The 12,917-nt window shown below is 41.8% G+C and overlaps 1 protein-coding gene across 4 annotated transcripts; it reads left to right on the top strand.

Moving 5' to 3' along the window:
• Positions 1–74: 74 nt before the first annotated feature.
• On the top strand, positions 75–10,936 carry Fam229b (family with sequence similarity 229 member B). Of its 4 annotated transcripts, none has more exons than XM_032888550.1 (5): positions 75–151; positions 1,583–1,712; positions 7,637–7,792; positions 9,558–9,696; positions 10,706–10,936. In XM_032888550.1, exons 4-5 carry the CDS (start codon positions 9,572–9,574, stop codon positions 10,821–10,823), a joined length of 243 nt encoding a protein of 80 aa, XP_032744441.1. In that variant the 5' UTR covers positions 75–151; positions 1,583–1,712; positions 7,637–7,792; positions 9,558–9,571; the 3' UTR covers positions 10,824–10,936. The 4 variants fall into 4 exon arrangements, with proteins under 4 accessions (XP_032744441.1, XP_032744442.1, XP_032744445.1 ...); XM_032888551.1 differs by having other exon boundaries at positions 7,634–7,792; XM_032888553.1 differs by having other exon boundaries at positions 76–162.
• Positions 10,937–12,917: the final 1,981 nt, after the last annotated feature.

Genomic DNA, 12,917 nt, shown 5'->3' with positions numbered 1-12,917 from the left:
CCAATGTCGTAATGCCCTTGTTTCTTTACGACGCAGGATTTCCGCGCAAGCGCATTTGCGGCTAGCTGTTACCATAGCGACTGGGCCTCCGGCAGGTAAATCCTAGCTGCCCTGTCAACATCCTTGAGCATCTGCAGCTCCGGAGGCCCTGGTAACGGACGGGTAACTAGGTTTCGGAGTGGCATTTTAAATAAGGGACTTTAACATTGATCGCGGGTTTTGAGAGGCTCACAGTCTTAAGCAGCCAGGGCAGTGGGTCCGATTCCTCGGGCTGTTGCCCGCTAGTGTCGTTATCTAACAGAAAACGAATGTCGAGGAGCGCGGAGAAACCCCAGACAGATAGGCTCATCCGAGAACAACGGAAGCTAGGTGCACTCAGATCAACTACCACAGCTAAGTTCAGAGGCCAAAGCGATATACCCCTCAAACTAACTTTTAAGGTTTCCGGATAATTCAAAACATCCACACAGAACCAACTTCCAACAGCCGGCAATGCCATTCGAGATACATACACAAGGTGTACTCAAAAGACAGGGCCTAAAATATTGGGAGGCGCTGACAAGGAAAGCAGTAATAGTCAGTGGACGAGGGTCGAGGAAAAGAGGAGAGATGGTTTAAAGGTTAAGGCATTTGATTTGATGTATTTACAATGGAGACGAGATTTTTTTTTTTTTTTTAAAAAGACAGGGGTGGGGCACAAAGTTCGAAAAATCCGTTATTTTCAGCCATTGAATTTTTACTGAACGAACCAAACGAGGTTTTAATTGAGAACCAAATTAAGAATTTAGGCCTGGGAGATGGCCCGTCAGTAAAATGCCTGCCCCTGAAGCATAAGGGCATAAATGCAGACCCCAGCACTTAACAAAAGTAACCCTAGGCTTGGAAGGCTAGAGAAGGGCGGATCCCCCCAGAGTCTAGCAGAATCTGTGAGTGCCAGATTCAGGTTCAATAGATGACGATATCTTAAAGAGTGAGACGAAGACACTTCATATTTCGCATCTCGCTTCCACGCATGCGCATACACGCAACCCCCTCAAGAACTCTAATACGCTAATGAAATCAGTATTTTCCACAAAATTTCTGAGAAACTACAAAACCTTTAGTCTCCATTTAGCAAAAGCTACATTATACTTGCTATTAATGTGTCGTGATGGGTGATATGATCCACGGGGTGACGTGAGCCACAGTGATTGGTTGGTTAGAACACTTTATTCTGCCGCCCAGATAAAACCAAACTCTGCCCGTTACTACGCAGTTTTGAAAGATGTGAAGTTTGAAGTTGTAGTGGGGCATTTGTGTTGCTGAAATTTGTGTCCAAATTTCTGTTTGGGCGTCTTACACCTGGGTCCTTACACGTCTTGTACTTAAGGGGCAGATTTTTAGCCAGGAAAAAATTAGAAATTGCTGGATTTACTCTTGCCTGCTTCTTGGTAAGCATGCAGTAAGCTAGACACTTTAGGTCTTCATAGCGAAGTCCCCAAATCTGGGGCTCCCAAAGTCTGACAGATACGTAGGCCGGGATGTTATTAGGTCGGAGTGACAGATGCTGGCGACAACGCGTTCGGTGTTTTGGCCTTTGCAGAGCTCTGCCCATGCTGTAGTTCCGGTCATTCTCCAGAAGTCACGCAACAGCACGGAGTTGTGAGAAAGTCCTTACGAGTTTCACCGATAACCAGTCTGGAGTGAATCAGATGTGTCTGCTTCACGGCCAGGTGAGGTAGCACCTTCTATACCAGTCACACCAGTGTCTGCACGGTTAGGTTAGCCAAGATGGCAGAAACAGCTTAGATTTTTTTTTTTTGTTAAGAAATTATTGAGACCTTTGGGATGCAATTGTACTAGAGTGATAACAGGTTAATACATGAAATAAATTGAACCGGATTTTGCACGCTAAATAGAAGCAAAAGAAAAAAGTCAGCAGGGGTCACGTAGACTGCTACAATAAAAGGAAGGGAAGGAAAAAGGAAAAAAGGAGGAAGAAAGGAAGATGGATAGCATGTAAGCTAAGAGGAGAAAAGAGAATTTATGTAAGTATTTTGCACTGCAGAGATAAGCAAGGTAAGAACACAGTAGCACAGTATTGAAAAAAATACAGGCTGAATTTTGCCCATCTACTACCTGTGCCCAGGACTTGGCACCTTATCCACCATGCGGCAGATAGTAAATAAGTGTTGACTGCAAATGAAATAAAACTGAGGTGAAAGAAGGAAGGAAACAAAGATCAAAGCACCAGAAAGGATTAGAAACACGTTTTAAAAACCACGGCAAAAGCAGACTAGAGGACTGAAACCAAATCACTGATGTAGAGGACAGGCTTGAAGTAATCCGAGAACGCTGAGTGAGGGAAAGGCACACTGATTGAAACTATTAGACATAAATATTCATGGTGGAGCAAAAATGCTCAGCATAAGATTAATAAATAACCCTGAAATAGAGAACATAGGATGTACAAGGGCAAGTGTTCTCAATGATATAAAAACGATGAAAAGCCGTATGGGTTAAAAGGATGCACCATATTCCACTGGAATGTTCCCACAGAGCATCAACAGCCATGACCTGAGCAAGAAGCAAGGAGTGGGGTGGGCAGAAACCAATTAGGATCCTTTATACTGGTCTATAATGGGCACATCTGTATATGTAACTGTAATGTTTCAGCAGTTGGAGATTCTGTCCTAATCCCAAGGCAAAATTCATTTAATAGGGCTGGAGAGAAGGCTCAGCTGTTAAGAGCACTGGCTGTTGGGGCTGGGGATTTAGCTCAGTGGTAGAGCGCTTACCTAGGAAGCGCAAGGCCCTGGGTTGGTCCCCAGCTCGAAAAAAAAGAAAAAAAAAAAAAAAAAAAAAAGCACTGGCTGCTCATCCAGAGGTCCTGAGTTCAATTCCCAGCAACCACATGGTAGCTCACAGCCATCTATAATGTCATCCTCTGTCTGATGTGCTCTTCTGTTATGCAAGCACACATGCAAATAGAGTGCTCATACATATATGTATATACATGTGTGTGTGAATACATCTTTAAAAGTTTATTAAATAATTAAAAAATGAAATAAGTCAGCAACTGAAACCTCAATTGCAGAATCAAACATTCTGACAGGTGCGATTCAAAAATACACTTATTTGATACATGCTGAGGGATGGCCATAGGACATATTAAAAATCATAAGAATCATAAAAATTCTATAAGCAGCAGAAAGTTTTGCACATACAGCACACTGCATCTCAAATCCGAGCTGAGATGTTTCTGGCATTGTGTGTCTTGACAGTGGGAAAAGTGTTGGTGCGTGTCGTGGGCTCAGAACCAAGGCTGCAGTGAAATCGCCTGGTACACGATCTGCGAGCACTGCCAGACACTGCCAGATTTATTCGGTGTTTGATTGCTGTGTGTTTAGAAACCTTTGATGGTGGCTAAATGTCTCATTTGGTTACGTGATTCCACAGTTAGGAAGCCACAGTCAACACATTCAGTACTGGGCATCAATGAAAAACCTCTACAGAGGTGTAAGGAGAGTAAAGTATGTTCAGAGAAAATCTATGGTTTCCCAAGTTGTCACACACAGAGAGCTTGATGTTGTGGTCACCTATCCACATTTATTCTTGTGGCACACTGTCATTTCTGAGCCCATCTCTTGGATAACTTGGCAGTCAGCAGCAGATATCATGTTAATAGATTGTCTTCTGACCTTTGTAACACTGAAGTCCATCAGCGGATGACCTGGATGGCAGGGTATTACAGTTTTCTTTAATTTTTTCAGGCCAGGCGTGGTGACAAGTCCCTATATTTTGGCATTTGGGAGGTAGATGAGTAGAATCTCTGTGGGTTTGAGTCCTGCCTGGTCCTACGAAGTGAGTGCTAGGCCAGCCCAGGCTGCACAGTGAGACCGTTTCAGAGAGGAATACGTAGGTCGCTGTCCTTTAAGCTTTGGGTAACCGACTCCCTGTCAACTGCGGTCCGAACAGTGACGCGCAGTGACTATGTCAGTGTCTGTTTGGACCCGAGTCTAAACAAACCAGGATGGACTTTGTAATGCTGTAGAAACCCTTCCCATTTCAGTGGCCTCTAAGAACAAATCTCATTCAATACATGTTACTCAGGGCTCTCTAGTGAGCACACTTCGTTATCCTCTGTCTGACACCTGGGCTAATGAGCTACCATTACTTGGTCCATTGCTGGTTTATCTTAAATCAATTAATAATAGTTGTGCACATTTCCTGGGTGCAGTTGGTATATGTTTATGTTATTGGGTGATAAAATTTACATATATTACCTCATATACTTTTTTTTCTAGTGAGAACACTTAAAATTATCAATTTGAAACTTACTATAATAATCTCCATGGTGTTCAGAAGATTCCTAAAAGTTTTCCACCTACCGAAACTTTATAACCCTCTGTGGTAATCGCTATTTCACTCTTTCCTTACATGGTTAACCTTTTAGCTCCCAACACACAAGTGAGGCTTGTAGAATATATTTAGCTGTGCCTGGCTTATTTCATTTAATGTAATGTCTTGAGGGACTCATTCATGTTGTTGTAAATGGCAGGAATTTTCCTTTTTCCTTCTCTCCTTGTACTGGAATTGAAGCTGGGGTTTTGTACATGCCAGGCAAGTGCTTTACCATCAAGCTTTACCACCAACTTAGGATTTCTTTTTCTTCTTCTTTTTTAAAATACTGATTAATATTCCATATAGTAAATTAATTCACAGGGTAGGGTCCAGTTTGCATTCACAACATAAGCAAAGGCTTCTTATACTCCACAGATTATTGAATTAAGTAACAAAGATTAAGACTAAATGAAAGGTTCTGGTGATGTAGCCTAAGAAAGATAAAACCAGTTTTCCAAAGAGCCAAGCTGTTTCTATGTTCCAAACCAAAGCTCAGAAGGTCTCAGAAGACTTAAAAATGAAATGATCGTGCAATGTAAAATTTTCAGTGTCTGGCATTCAGATCAATGCAAAGACATCCATGACCAGGAGAAAACCCAGTGAAAAGAGAGCCACGAAAGGGGCACGGAGGAAAGAATTAGTAAGCAGGAACAGTAGCCCTCTGTTATAAATACACCACATGTTCCAGGAGGCAAAAGGGAGCATGGGCAGAGTAAGGGATGACGATAAGAAGAATCTCACGGCGGGGCTTCAGGAGGTAAAAAGAGCAGTGTCCAAGGAATACTGAAGGAATTAAGAACAGATTACACATTGCAAACCCAAAGGCAGCAGTGAAAACCAGAGAATGAAAGCAGACCTCTAACAAGGGAGACTGAGGTCTGTGGGACACATTTAGACAGCTTAAAATACAGGGAATCAGAGTTCCGAAAGGGACAAGAAGCACTGGGAGAAATACTGGCTGAAACCATTCCAACTGCAATAAACACCACGGACCCACAGTTTCAAAAGGGTCGATTTATTTTAGACGTAAGAAGCAAGATGAGCATGACGCCTGTGCCCTACAATCAAATTGCTTAGTGTCAGTGAAAAGGGTAAACTAGCAGAGAGAAAAGACTCACTATATAGAGAAATAAAAAGAATACTATCCGAGTTCCCTCTCCTCTTGCTCCTCCTCCTCCTCTTCCTCCTCCTCCTTTTCTTCCTCTTCTTTCTTCAGAGAGGCAAGGAAGAAAAAAAAGAGAAGTAAATTAAACACACACACACACACACACACACACACACACACACACACACACACACACACACACACACGAAAAGGGAAACCATAAGAGTGGAGTAGAGATCAAACCTATATATAGAAAGAACATTTTTTAATGACAAAAAATCAATGAAATTTGTGTCCCGAGAAATTAAATTTTTTTGACAGGTTCTGTTCCTAAGACAGACTCTAAAGTTTTTAACTTGGTTTCCTTCTTCTCAGTGACAGAACCTGTACGGATCTGTCGGACCGCATGTCTCTGCTCTGCTCTTTCTTTTTAAACTGTCAAAGGACCTCAGCGTCTGCTATCGTTTGCTCCCTAACCATCCACATGTCTTTGCCCCACCCCATTCTGTGTAGTTACTGCCTATTGATCTTTTACATTTAGAGCGACTGTTCTCAACTAGAATTTATCCTAACCTGTAAAGTCTACTAGAGCGGAAACTGTATTTTCTTTTTTTTTGGCTCAGTCTTTAATATTTAACATGGATGTAGCTCATGGTAGAATGTCAGGAAAAATTGCTGGATGAATGAAGTATAATAATAGTTAAGTTTTTGGGGGATTAATTTTGTATTTTATGAATATTACAGTTATCAAAAGATCATTACTTGGGGGCTTAGAACATATGTAGAGATTTTGCCATCCTTTTATTCCTTATTTACACTTACATATCTATTGCCTTGTGGATACTGCTGGAGGTCAAGCCCATGTGGTCTTATGATCTATTACACGGTGTTGCCAATTTTCACTGGTAAGTCTACTGTTTGATTTCATTATACCAGCTGCACAGAAAACCTGACTGAATGTGGCAAATCATGTAAAACAAAACTAAAAGGGCTTAAAGAATAGTAGCCTCGAAGATACTTCACTCTGGGTGTAAAGCCGTTTTACAGATAAGCTTTTGGTGACCTGCTTAGAATTTCAGTGCTAACATCCTGTCAAAATTCGTATTGAATTTTGATCACCAAACCTGCCATCTTTCTGCTGTTATCTTGCCTCAAACACAGTAACTTAAACTTTGTTGCCATTTTAAGAAACTGTTTAGATGTTAGTCATGCCAGCTAACAAAGGGTGGGTAGCAGTTATGTCAGTTGTCTGACTGTGACACAGTTGAACTGAGTTTTCCCTAAGATGAACTTGTGATCCATGTATTCACTCACAGAAGATAGAGGTAAGATTTTTATCCAACCTAAACTTCACTCCTAGAACAGATGCCTGGTTTTTTGTAGCCCAAGTTATGAAGCCCAACAGCAGGTAGGGGCTGAGTATAATGTGTGGTGGCAAAAAGTTTCATAAACTTAAAAATTCTTGCTAGCATTCAACACTTAGTCACTAGCTATGAAAACTGAACAAGTTGTTAGTTAAAGATTATTATTGTCTGGCTTACAGGTTAAACTAAAAACATTACATAGTAGGGCAGACATTGAGTGAAGCAAGCAGAGACTACAGAGTCCTAAAGATAGGAACAACAGCAGAGAGTAGAACAAGGAAATAGAGTAGCAAGAGTGGACAAAGTGTAGTCCTCCCTTCACAACTCTCATTCCCTCCATTTGGGAGTGTCAAGGCTGTCTGGATGACACAGAAAAGAGAGGTGGTCCAGGCATTACCAGAAATATCCCAGGACACGGAAGAATTCCCAGTAAGATGGGATCCATATGTGAAAATCTCTCCTCAGCCTTTAGCTGAGATCAGGCTTAGACACAGAGAACTTTGGTCTGAGTTTCAAGAGTCTGAGTGGGAGGATGGTGTGGATAGAAGGGAGTACTTGCTGTTGATAAGAGCAAGTCTGGGAGGGGAAGATGAAGAGGAAGTGGTGTATGAGGTGGGGAGAATCAGGAGTGTGACTTTGTGCAAATTGATTAGTTCTAGGTCTACACAGATTAAGATGTAATGTTGAAAATAAGGCACTGACAAGAATAAACCTCTAAAACAGTTTAATTGAACATTCATCCTGTTACCAGAGATATGAACCAAGCTGCTTGATTTGTTAGCAGGCAGGAAGCTATGTGAAGGAATCTTCTGATGTCATAATTCTGGGTGTCACTGGAACATTTGGTCACCATTCCTTTGGCAAGTCTAGCCTTCTATGGAAAGTCAGTAGAAGCAATTGATTTATTCACCTCTACAGGAATCAGACTTGGCCTATTTTGGTAAGTCTACGTCTCCTTGAACAAGTTAGCTAAGGCTTAATTTTCTACAGACAGTTACACGAAGCCATAGGTGACAATGTTTACACAAGATCTTCACTGAATAATGCCCCCCTTTTTGATAATGGCCACACTCTGCTAATCAAATTCTTGAAACTTAAAAGATTGGTTTGATTATTGCTTTCGATAAATATTTACTTATTATGAATAGAATACCAGCCATAAGAAATATTTTAAAGACATTTTTATCTTTCTTTCTTATTCCTTGTATATTAATGCAGACATGTTAATTTATTCAAGATAGTTATTAAATGTCCACTGTGCGCCCAAACTCATCTAGCTATAAAGAATTAAATGGTGACAAAGATGGTTAGTTAAAACATTTATTAAAGTAATTAGCACAGTGTTAATCAACAGGGAGAAATTTTGCTTTTCTTTCCTACCAGGGGATACGTGGTAATGTCTGGGGACATTTCAAAAAAGAAAAACTATCAAAACACTGGGAGAAGGTTGTTGTTGATATCTAGTGGGTGAATCTGAGGAACATTTTACAATGCCTATGATGGCCTACCTTGTCCAGCTTTAAGCTTGTGGTCTCAAAGGTCCGCTGTACCCTGGTTAGAGATCCTGAATTAGAATAACTGTTACAAAAACAGAGAGAGAGAGAGAGAGAGAGAGAGAGAGAGAGAGAGAGAGAGAGAGAGAGAGAGAGAGAGAGAGAGAGAGAGCTGTGAAGACTTAGTAAGGGTGGTTATGGGAGAGCTCTTTCTCTTGGAAAGGGAAATGTGAAGTCAGATTTGGATGAATTCACTCTAGCAAGTCAAAGACGGACGGAGCTGTGGGCTGGGGAGAGTCCCAGGCACAGGAAGCAGTAGAGAGTAATGAACTTATTTGAGAAAGTGTATTGTGTATACTTAATCTCTGCCATTTACATGTGTTTACTAATGCTGGGCATCTATAATTAATACCAGTTATCTCTAACTGAGCACTTACTGTGTGCCAGGCATGGTATTCACGTGATTATCTCCTTTAAACCTATTGTTATCTGAAAGCAGATATTCTCAACTTCCCCTTTAGGAATATAGACAAGTTGCCAGGCAGTGGTTACAAACGCCTTTAATCCCAGCACTCAGGAGGCAAAGGCAGGAGGCAGGTGGATCTCTGTAAGTTTTGAGGCCAGTCTACTCTACAAAGTGAGTTCTAGGACAGTCAGGGCTATACAGAGAAACCCTGTCTCAGAGGGGGAGGGGGAAGGAAGAGGGGAAGAGGGAGAGGAGCGAGGGAGAGGGAGAGGGGGAGGGGAGGGAAGGGACAAGTTAAGTGTTTATTCTCAAATATCCACTTTCTTAACTAATGTACTATGACATAGGAGATGGGTAGACTAAATGGTTATGGGAACAAAATGTTTATTCTACTCAAAAAGCCTCCATTAGTGGAGAGGCATAGAAGGGGAGGGAATGAAGACTCAAATTTGCTGATTTCAATAATCATGGGAAGAAAAATTGACCTTTTCTTTCCCCACAGTACAAATATCACTGTTAACCACAGGCTAACCACAACGTAGGCACAGTTTGCTCATACTTCTTGGGGGCCATTTTGAATGCGACATAAGATTCTAAATTGTTCATTGTATAATTAACTTTTATAGATTTTTTTTCAGATGTCACCTTCTGAACATTTTTGTATACTTGTAAGAAAATTGAAGCACTAAAAATGTCAACTTCTCTTTGAAGATAAGCACCGTTGTTATTTTAACTTTGAATCGTAGGATTTCAGTGAATTATGCCTTTTCGGTTTGGGACCCAGCCAAGGAGGTTTCCAGTGGAAGGAGGAGACTCTTCAATTGAGCTAGAATCAGGCCTGAGCTCCAGTGCTTCCTGTAATGGGAAAGAGACGTCACCCAATAGGTGAATATCGTGACAAATGAGGATGTGGGTGCTGGCTATCAGTAGGGTGAGCACTGACACCTGAATTAGCAGAAACAAGTAAAACCTAGGGATTCAAGCGCTGCTATGTTTGAGTTAGGACCAACAAGAGTCCAGATTTTAAGTCTGTATTTTGTAATTTTGTAGTCTACACCAATCCTTCCTCTGACGCATACATTTTTATCTAGATTGTGTCTATATTTTCAAGATCGACATCAGATCACCAGTATACTTCTGTGTAGGGCACTGCTCAAGGTCTAAGAGTACAATTGCAAAGACAGATGAGGACCTCTCCCTGGTGTCACTTGCGTTAGACCATTGGCTGAGGCAATGGTTGTGTGTGAGAGCGCTTCGAGAGAAGCTGCTTTTACAGGATTGAAGCAAACCATCAGAAACGGGATTTGCTTCACTTTCCTGCTGTTTGCCATAATGGAACAGTAAATAGTACAATCCTAATGCTCTTAGTGGATTAGACATTTTCAGTTACAGTTAAGCTTAGGAAGGTAGATACTTTAAAAGTTAGTCTTACTTATGGATGGGAAAGGCTCAGATCTCCAGGGTTGATTATTTGGTGGGAGTGTCAGAAAAGGAACCCAGACTAGATGCTTTTAAGGGTATTTTAACTCTGAGGTTCTACCAACATTTGAGCATTAGTCTGCTAGCTCTCACTCCACAAGTGTATTGAAATTACTCAGCCAAAGCGATTGAAGGTTCCATATCTGAATTTACACACCGTTATCATGCAATTTGCCATTTGATAATTACTGCAAACCTTGAGAATGAACATCTAGAACATTAATAATCTGGGAACAGGGACATGGTGATTATCATGTGTGTGGATTCTTATCAGAACCTCTGATTATACATTTTTGTGACCTTGAAAGGCTTCAGAGAGATCTTAAACAGTTGAAAAGATATTGAAAATTTTCCTTGCTTGAAAGTATTTTCCTGTCTCATATCTTAACTACCTATCATTTGCCTTTTCACTCAGGCAACTCCGAAGATGCCCCGGAAGTCATTGCCTGACAATAACTGATGTTCCCATCACCGTCTATGCAACAATGAGAAAGCCACCTGCGCAAAGCAGCAAGGAAATGCGTCCCAAATAGCATCATTAAGTCTTCTGTCGAGGGTTGACTAGGTCAAGGGTAATGGGCCAGTATCATCTCGTGGTCTGCCTGGTAAACAAATAAAGGTGGTGGCACTGATTGGGTGATGACAAGAGTTGACTATTCAATTTTAATAAGAACAAAAGGTGTGGCCAGTAGAGCACTAAGTAAGCCATTGGTTGTGTCTGACAAGTCAGCCTACTTCACAGTACTTTAGAGGCCACTTTGCTCCCTGCAGATTGGGTGATCCTAAGTACCACAGACGTCTATCAAAGAAGCAGCACTCCTTGGAGAAAGAAAACTCTTACCTCGGTCACACTTGCCAAGGATAAGAAAGGAATGGCAGGAGGTCTGTCATAAAGGACCCGAGAGTTCATCCCAGGTGGGAGTGATTGGTGTCTCAACCATGGTGGAAAGTCCTTTCCTCCTCCCTTCTTCCCTCTCTCCTGTTACCTCTGCCTCCTTGGCTTCCTCCCTCTTCCTTTCCTCTTCTATGCTGGGAAGCTCTTTGTCACTGAGTTACATTGTAAGCTAAAAAGACTGGATATCACTCACTCTGAAAGCAGGAAAAAAGTGAAAAGAAATACATACAATAGACTTAAATCCTATCACTTACATAGTTGTATCAATTACAAAAGGTCTAAACTTCAATTGCAAGACAAAGACGGCCATATTGGCCAGAAAAAGGAATGTAAGCATCAGCTGTTTATGTCACTTTACATCTGAGACTCAAAAGTCTAAAAGGACTGGGGCTGGAGAGATGGCTCAGTGGTTGGCAACACTGGCTGCTCTTCCAGGGCCTGGGTTCAGTTCCCCAGCACTCATGACTCAGTGTCTCAGACCCGTTGGTGATTCCTGTCCTTGGGGATCTGATTTCCTCTTCTGACATCTGTGGGCTGTACACACATGTGGGCCCTGGACCCATGTGCTGCACACACATACATGCGGATGAAACACCCACACACATACTTTTTATAAAGTAGAAAAGGATGCAAATAGAATACCATGCAAACATTAATCAAAAGAAGGGTGGAGTAACGATATTAATAATTACATAAAGCTTCAAAGTGCACCGAACCACAGGAACGGATGCAACTGAATCACTCCACGTTTACAGTATAGACTTCAAGTGGTGGAATAGGAAGCAATCATTGAAGACAGAGAAAACAGGATTCATTTGTACAGAACGCCCCCTCACAAAGCCAGAATGCTCACAAACACTGTGCAGACCACACTGTGCCCATCAAACCTCAGAAAGTTGAAAAGCATTAAGAATTCACAGTGTATTCAAAATGTATCCAGCAAATGAAAAAGTTGGAAATAACAAAGACACTCAGAGAATTTCCAAACTCCAAATATAAAGTAACACAGGCAGTGAGAGAAGGCAGTTTGAGCTGAGATAAAGCACACATCAAATTACCTGAGTTTTAGCTATAGCGGAGCCTAGAATGGGAGCGTTGCCTTAGTCCATTAGAAGGGAGAAGCCGGGCGTGGCGGCACAGCTTAGAATGCCAGCAGGCCAGTGAGGAGGATAGGCACAACTTCGAGGCCACTGTGGCCTGTAAGACTCAAAACAACAAAATGATGACAATGACAGCAGCAGAAGCAGCAGCAGCAGCAAAATCCCCAAAGCGAAACGAGAGGTTGAGGTGAAGGTAATCAAACCCCACTCTCAAAGGCAAGCAGACAGAAAGCTGGCAAGATGGCTCAAGCAGGTGAAGGTGCTACCGAGGCTGCTCGAGTTAGGTCCCCAGGAGCCTGATGGTAAAAGGAGAGAACTGACTCCCACAAGTCACCTCTGGCCTCGGCACATGCATCCAAGCACCCGTGCCCACACACACGCGTACCCAAGTAAGTGTAATAAATAAGAAGCAGGGAAACAGAGCCAAGTAAGTGTAATAAATAAGAAGCAGGGAAACAGAGGAAAAGGGGAACCCAAGCCCCCTTTTCAACATGATCAATAAAATTGATAATCTCAGCAGAATTATGAGGTATAACAGAAACCACAAATAATCGGTTCACAGTGGAGTATACCTGCCAGCCTTACAAGGAAACACCTTCTTAGCGCTATGGATGCTTTAGTATTGAATAAAT

This window comes from Rattus rattus, chromosome 18 (assembly GCF_011064425.1).
Source record: "Rattus rattus isolate New Zealand chromosome 18, Rrattus_CSIRO_v1, whole genome shotgun sequence".
In the NCBI taxonomy this organism is placed as follows: Eukaryota; Metazoa; Chordata; class Mammalia; order Rodentia; family Muridae; genus Rattus; species Rattus rattus.
Note: the sequence above shows the minus strand (reverse complement) of the source record. Positions and strands in the feature narration are given on the sequence as shown.

Excerpts from the sequence above, each read along its gene's own strand:
- Fam229b (XM_032888554.1), top strand. The coding sequence starts at position 9,572 with ATGCCTTTTCGGTTTGGGACCCAGCCAAGGAGGTTTCCAGTGGAAGGA. Across the intron at positions 9,697-10,705 it reads AAAGAGACGTCACCCAATAG|GCAACTCCGAAGATGCCCCG; the intron begins GTGAATATCGTG and ends CTTTTCACTCAG.